Source organism: Thamnophis sirtalis, unplaced genomic scaffold (assembly GCF_051295495.1).
Source record: "Thamnophis sirtalis isolate CommonGarterSnake01/CBP01778 unplaced genomic scaffold, rThaSir2_p1.2 scaffold_4, whole genome shotgun sequence".
NCBI lineage: Eukaryota > Metazoa > Chordata > Lepidosauria > Squamata > Natricidae > Thamnophis > Thamnophis sirtalis.
This window is the reverse complement of record NW_028261384.1, coordinates 133,376,263-133,384,161: the sequence shown is the minus strand read 5'-3', so window position 1 is coordinate 133,384,161 and position 7,899 is coordinate 133,376,263. Positions and strand designations below refer to the sequence as shown.

Here is a 7,899-nt window from a genome sequence, read left to right as displayed (position 1 = left end):
CCCTCTTAACGTATCTACTAATAAGAATATAACAATGAATCCCTAATTAATCAAAGGTTCTGTGAGTAAAAAAATATGAAACTTTTCAGTAACCTTGTACAGCAATTCCCTTCAGCCATTGAGTGATTAATGTTTGCTCAGATCCTATTGTATACCTTTCTTAGACCACAAATGATAATGTCTCCATAAATTGTTGTGTCTTTTTAGAAAAGAAGAAGAGGATGGCCAATGCTACATTTTTCAATGAATTTATTCTTCTGGGATTTTCAGAATTTCATAAACTGGACCTGGGGTTTTATACTCTCCTGCTTCTGATGTACCTCCTTTCACTTGTAGGACATTCCTTAATCATCATAGTGGTTTCCATGGAGCCTAAGCTCCACACTCCCATGTATTTCTTCCTTTTCAACTTCTCCGCAGCTGAGATTTCTTCCACAACAACAGAGATACCCAAGATGTTGGTCAACAGCTTCTCTGGCAAAAACACCATCTGCTTTGCGTGTTGCATGGCCCAAGTCTTCATGGTCTTCACAATGGGAGCTGTGGAGTTCATCATCCTCACGGTCATGTCGTTCGACCGGTATGTGGCCATCTGCAAACCTTTGCATTATCAAATGATTATGACCAGTGGACTCTGTCGCAAACTCTCTTTGCTGGCATGGATTGGTGGGTTTGGACTCATATTTCCTCAGTCAGTTATGGTGTGGACGTACCCCTACTGTGGGCGCAATGTGATTGATCATTTCTTTTGTGACATTGGTCCAGTTTTGCAGTTGGCTTGTGCTGATACAACAGTGATTGAACTAATAGGATTTGTTTATGGTGCTGTTATAATGTGGGGTTCATTTGGGTTCTCTCTAATTTCATATATACGCATCATAAACACCATCCTTCATATCCCTTCTGCCACCGGGAGGTCCAAAGCCTTTTTCACCTGTGCTTCCCATCTCATTGTTCTTACCATTTTCTATACAGCCGATATGCTCATGTACTTGAAACCTTCAACGCATGGCGACACCCGACTCAATAAGGCAATCTCGCTTGTGCGCACCAGCTTTGTACCCATGTTGAACCCTTTCATCTACACAATCCGGAACACTGAATTCAAAACCGCTTTGTGGAAAGTGGTAACCAAAAGGACGAGTTTCTCCCACAGCGCATGATGCTAAATATCGAGATGATTCCATTATCTCTCCTTCTGAAAGAGAACTATGGAATCCCTGGTGCTCTCTGATCTCGATTGCTTTCTTGCAGGCTTTTCATTACCCAAATAGGTAAAATCATCAACACTGCTATCCCAGATGTTGTTACCTGATTGGGTAATGTAATGCCTGCAAGAAAGCAACCAAACTTAGAGACAACTAAGGACCCCACAGTTCAACCCTGAGCTACAAATATTCTCTTCTGTTGGGAAGAGAAAATATTTTATAACCCTCATCACATCTGTTTCTGTTGGGAAATCTTTCAACGGTTGCACATCCATCGGGTGAAATATGAAAATATATATAAAATTATGAAGTCTTTAAAATATTTCATGGCTCTTGTCAAGTCTTTGTCCATTTGACAATGTCTAGCTACCTCTGTGGTCAAACACAACCCTGATGCAGCCCTCAATGATATCGAGTTTACATCCCTACAATAGGATGTTTGAAAGTTGAGCTTTTGCAACTAAATTCATAAATTCCCGTTTTCCTTGTTGTTGTTGTTATTAAGTATTGTTCATGTCTTTGAGAAGACCCAGAATTTTTACAGCAGATCAGTGGGAGAGGTCGAAAGGTGCTTTTTCCAAAAAGCAACTGGACTTTGTTTTTCCTTGAAGACATTTTGATTCTCACCCAAAAGTCCAATTGCCTTTTGAAAAAGCACCTTTGGGACAACCACGACCTGTATGATTGAGGAAGCTGTTTAACTATGCACCGAACTGAAGAAGCTCCTTGGGTGAGAAGCAAAACATCTTCAAGGAAAAGCAAAGTCTGGTTCCGTTTCTATCAGAAAAAAAGAAAATATGGGATTCAGGAAGAAAGAGGCAAATATAAAGGTTTCTTTCCTCCCTATCACCCTCCCCCCGGTTAATTGTGGCTGAAGGTCTTTAGAACCGAGAAAACCAGTATGCATTATGTTCTGAAAATTAAACAGGGGGTTGCATTAGAACACCCACAAGGTCCCTTCAAACACTGTTATTCTGTTATTTACGTAAGCCAAAGACCATACACGTTTTAGCCCTTGTTGGAAGCCACTCCCCTCCCAGAAGAATGAAAAATTTTGGGAAATATTTAGAAAGGCAGAATATTATATTTGTCTAAAGGAGAAATAGGAATCTTAAGGAAGACAGAAACTCAGAGCTTCAGGTCCCAGCCCACCAGCAGATATTTGGTGCCCATTGAGAAGATCTGGCCCAGCCTATCCACAGGGCAAAAGACCTTCTGCTCCAGGGTGATGGGATCAGAGCTAGGTTCCGCTGTAGGTTCACACGGATTCAGGTGATACTCTAGCTATGATTCTGCCCAGTTCAGCAAACCTGCAAATCCCACCCCTGGGTGGCCCCTCCCACCTTGCCCCTCCCTTCCCAGGAGTCCCCACGTGGCTCATTTTCGATGCCAGGTAAGTATAGGGCCCAGATGTTGGCTCGGGGAGGGCGAAAAATGGGCTTCCCAGAAGTTCTGGAAGGCCAGAAATGGACCCATTTCCAATCTCCAGAGGGCCTCCAGAGTACAGTTTATTGAGTAGACCTTTATAAAGTTTGCTGCTGGAAACCAGAGCGTGTGCTCTGGGAAAATAAAATAAGCTCTAACCAAAAACTGTGGTTTGAACTAAGCAGTGGTTTCAAATCTTACGTATTATCAGAAAGGAAGCGTTCTTCAGCCGTCCTGCATAATTGAAACTCTCTTTGTGGCATCTCTCTACAGAAACCACCTGTTGAATAAGTAACAGAAATCTGTTTGCAGAACTAAAGCCGTAAGATCAACTTCTTATGAGATCAGTTTCCAAAGGTTGGAAGACTTAAGGGGAAAAATAATAATAATAAATAAATCCAGCTATTTATTTTGCAAGATACGTAATGAAACTTGATGGTAATAATGAATGGGTTATCTTCATAATATTATGAAAGTGATATAAATCTTTTCTTCTTCATTTTTTTGGAATGTTGACAGCTAAATGTCCCTAAATTGCTAAAGGGAAACAACAATCATCACTAAAACTCAAATTGCTCCAAATAACAATATCACTTAGACGTATATACCACTTCACAGTGCTTTACAGCCCTCTCTAAGTGGTCTATACAGTCAGCCTATTGCCCCCAACTATTTGGGTCTTCATATTACCCACCTCTGAAGGATGGGAAGCTGAGTCAACTTAGAGCCTGGTGAGATTCGAACTGACAAATTACAGGCAGTCAGCCTGCAGTACTGCACTCTAACCACTGCTCCACCATGGCTCTTGCATCAAATAGCATCTCTGGAATTCACAGAAATGATTGTGAGTCCAAACAAGAAAACCAGAATAGTTTTAATGGAACCAATTGAAAATATTTAGACCTATAAATTGAGAGATAGATAAAGCCATGATCATATTCAATGTCCTGATGTGAATCTATAGTTGGCCAGTGACCTACCTAATGGCAGTCTATTAGTGTTTCCTTTTACTAGGTTTTTGGAAAGTTTAACACTAAGAGGCAGATTTATTTTTTGTGCCACTTGTGCCCTTGCTTGGATCGAAAGGACTTGCTAACAGCCACTCCCTTCCTGGTTAGTTTACTTCAATGTACTCTGCATAGCACTGCCCTTGAAGCTCACCCAGAAGTTACAATTGATCCAGAATGCGATGGCTTACACAGTGTTGGTTGCTTGTAGATTTAGGCCTCTGTGTTCTGACCTAGGCTTCCTGAGACAGTAAAAAGCACACACTTAGACCCGAAAAGCCTTTTTTTATTTCAACAGATGTGAATTATGTTCATCCACTGTCCGTAATGAGTCACAAATAGTTTGTAAAGAGTCTGACCGAAGTCTACCAAAGTCTTTCTGGATAAGGCTGATAAGCACCCATCTTTATCTCCTTTGAAACACTGCCAAAGACCTAATTAGCAATTAGCTTTGCAAGGCCACACGGAGCACAGAGTCAACACAGAGAGTCAGATGTTAAATTGACCAGAATGAACAAAGTTGCTTCCTGCAAAGGCTCATGGGCCTTTGCTCCTCCTTTATGTCTTATGGGAGGAGCCAATCATCTCCAAGCCTTGCTCACAAGTTGCCCCTTTTCTCTTAACTTTTCTTGCCTTCTGGCTGCATGGGTGAACTGGGAACAGGCTCCCGCTGTTACTTTGCCTCGCTGATTTCTTACTCTGGAGGCTCCGGAGGGAGCACATAACTGGCAGATGACCTGGCCCTCTTTCTGCCTCTGATGCAGAGCCCTTGTTCGAGCCTTCCCCAGACTCCAGGACTGGCCTGTGTTCCTCCCCAACCTCCTCACTGTCTGACTCTCCCGCCAGCTCCGCAGGCCACCGGCAGACCACAACACTTTACTGTACAAGCTACACTCAGTCTTGGTTTTCTTCTAATGCAATTAAAAGTGCTGTCAATCACTTTTATAGACATATATGACACACCGTTAAATAATTTATGGGATTCCCTGTGGATATTTGTCCATCCTAAGAGATCACATAAAGTCAACACACTCCAGGTCCCTTCTCTTCAGTGATGCTGTTGGAAGAAATCTCCATCTGGTTCAGTTCCAAGTGGGGAGAAAGACACTGGAAACATGAAGGCTGAATGAAAAGATGGTTTACTGATGAACAGGACCACATGGGTTTGAAGTCCTGGGCAGCTGACCACGTGAAGTGGAGAGTGAGGGTTATTTATACCCTCTCTTGGGCCTTTCCCTTGAGCTTCCTGTTCCTGTGCAAGCGATTGACTGCTGTAGGGGTGACAGCTAACATTGTAGGTTTTCTGAGTCAAGCTTGGTTGAAGCTTGGACAATGACTGGGTTTGTTGTGCAATTTCTATTGTGGCTGAATGACTTTTCCCTGAAGGATAATCCCATCATTTTGGAGTTGAAGGTCTTTTCTTTTGTAGATAGGCTGGCCCAGACTTTCTTAATGGGCACCAAATATCTTCTCAGGACAGAGAGCTGAAGCTCTGAGTTTCTGTCTCCCTTAAGATTTCCATTTCTCTTTTAGGGCAAATATAATATTCCGCCTTTCTAAATATTTCTCAAAATATTCCATTCTTCTAGGAGGGCTGACTTCCCTCAGGGGATAGGCAGGAACCAAGAAAAGAAGGGAAATTTCTGAAATGCAAAATTATTTGCTCATCCTGGAGTATGTGAGAACATGCAAATGCTCAACTGATGTGGACATTGTAAATATGTCACCCTTGCAATGTGAACTCAAGGCAAATACTGATCTGATATTACAGGATGGGCTGGTTTTGTTTTTTGTTTTTTTTTGGTTTTTTTTTACATTTACCTCCTTCTATGATTGCCTGGTGAGTAACAACTACAGGTATTGGGTAAAATTATCCAAAACTATGACATGGAACCAGAGGTGGGTTCCTACCAGTTTGCACCTATTTGGTAGAACCGGTTCGTCAAATCTACCGAACCGGTTAGAAGAGGTTCCACCAGTGGACCCGGAAAGCAGGCCACACCTACAGAAGAGGTTCCAAAAATTTTTGAAACCCACCACTGTAAGTAACATTCCTAATTCCAAAGTAGGATAAGCTATATTCCCCTAATAAAAGAATAACACCTCTTACAGTGGTGGGATTCCGAATCTTTTCCTACCAGTTCTATGAGAGTGTGTTTTGCGTACGTGTGCAACACTCAAAGACCGCCCTTGGTTTCAGCACCGGTGAGCTGAGCTGCTTTTCAGCTCAGCTGAGGCACGGCAATCTGCTCTGCCGTGCGAGTCAGCTGAGTTAAAAAAGAAGGGAATATAGGACAGGGAATGATGAGGGGAGAGGGCAAGGCCAGCCCGAGGTGATATTTGCTGGTTCTCTGAAGTACTCAAAATTTCTGCTACTGATACGCCCGAACCAGTCCAAACCAGCTGAATACCACCTCTGCACCTCTTTCCCCAATTGTAGATCCAGGATGAGGAACTGCCAGGCAGAAAAAGTAGGAGATTCCTTTGACATATAGACATTAAAAACAACCACAAACCTCTGCAAGCTTGCATCTATAAAGCAACTCATTGTCATAAGCAAGATATTTGTGTTTGCTATAACCCAGTTTCATGGAGCATTCATGTATCCATGTGCATTGAACGAGGGGTCCTTGGTGCTCTCTGATCTTGCTTGTTTTCTTGCAGGCATTTTGTTACCCAAACTAGGTAACATCATCAGTTTTAATCCAAATGGATGACATGGAGGGGTGGTATTTACTAATGTTCCCTACTGGTTTGCAAAATGTGAGCGCGCACACATCCACACATGCACTTGGCCTTCCACGCATGGTTTGATCATGTGTGTGGCTTGCATGCATGTGCACATCTTGAAAAGCTGCCTAAATGGGACAGCATAGAGCCGGGGAGGGTTTCTATGATTTCCACTACTGGTTTGGGTGAACCGGTCCGAACTGGCTGAATATCACCTCTGATGACACACCACTGATCTACAGTATATTACAGCAGACAGAGGACAAAAGAATGGCGTTCAACTTAGGACAAGCAGTTGGGGGAATGCAAGACTTGTAAAGAGTCATGCACTATTAGTATCTCCTCTTCATTTTTGTTACTACTCTCCACAGAGCTGTTTTGAAGTCACTGTTTCGGATTGTGTAGATGAAAGGGTTTAACATGGGTATGAAACTCGTGTGGAAAAGAGACAACATTTTGTTAAGTCGGCTATCACCATGTGTTGAAGGCCTCAAGTACATGAACATAAGCACCATGTAAAACATGGTTACAACAGTAAGATGGGAGGCACAGGTGAAAAAGGCTTTGGAACGCCCAGTGGCAGAAGGGATCTGAATTATAGTGAATATAATGCACACATAGGAGATCAGGGAAAATCCAAAGGAACCCCACATGATAGCAGCTCCGTATATGAGTCCTACCAATTCAAATACAGTGGTGTCAACACAAGCCAACTGCAAAAGTGGACCGACATCACAAAAGAAATGATCAATGACATTGCGCCCACAATATGGGTATGTCCACACCACGGCCGATTGAGGAAATACGAGTCCAAACCCACCAATCCACGCCAGCAAAGACAGTTTGCGACAGAGTCCACTAGTCATAATGGTTTGATAAAGCAAAGGTTTGCAGATGGCCATGTAGCGGTCAAACGACATGACAGTGAGGGTGATGAACTCCACAGCTCCCAATGTGAAGACCATGAAACCTTGGGCCATGCAACACGCAAAGCAGATGGTGTTTTTGCCAGAGAAGCTGTTGACCAACATCTTGGGTATCTCTGTTGTTGTCAAAGAAATCTCAGCTGCGGAGAAGTTGAGGAGGTAGAAATACATGGGAGTATGGAGCTTAGGTTCCATGGAAACCACTATGATGATTAAGGAATGTCCTACAAGTGACAGAAGGTACATCAGAAGCAGGAGTGTATAAAATCCCAGGTCCACTTCATGTAATTCAGAAAATCCCAGAAGAACAAACTCAGTAATAAATGTAGCATTTGCCATCTTGTTCTTCCCTAAAACAATGACAGTAATTTATAGAAACATGATTCCTTGATGGTCAGAGAATAGGTATAAAGAATAGAATGGAGTGGAGTGGAGTGGAGTGGAGTGGAGTAGAGTAGAGTAGAGTAGAAGGGTAGGGTAGGGTAGGGTAGGGTAGGGTAGGGCAGGGCAGGGCAGGGCAGGGCAGGGCAGGGCAGAGAAGAGAAGAGAAGAGAAGAGAAGAGAAGAGAAGAGAAGAGAAGAGAAGAGAAGAGAAGAGAAGAG

The 7,899-nt window shown here is 42.9% G+C and overlaps 2 protein-coding genes across 2 annotated transcripts; one reads left to right on the top strand and one right to left on the bottom strand.

Annotated features, from left to right (window-relative positions):
• Window positions 1-221: 221 nt before the first annotated feature.
• Window positions 222-1,163, top strand: LOC148046719 (olfactory receptor 6X1-like). The gene has a single exon (XM_087714912.1). It carries the CDS (start codon window positions 222-224, stop codon window positions 1,161-1,163), a length of 942 nt encoding a protein of 313 aa, XP_087571038.1.
• Window positions 1,164-6,702: 5,539 nt separating this feature from the next.
• LOC148046718 (olfactory receptor 6X1-like) lies at window positions 6,703-7,635 on the bottom strand. Its single transcript, XM_087714911.1, has one exon. The coding sequence runs from the start codon at window positions 7,633-7,635 to the stop codon at window positions 6,703-6,705; it is 933 nt and encodes a 310-aa protein (XP_087571037.1).
• Between the last annotated feature and the right edge of the window lie 264 nt (window positions 7,636-7,899).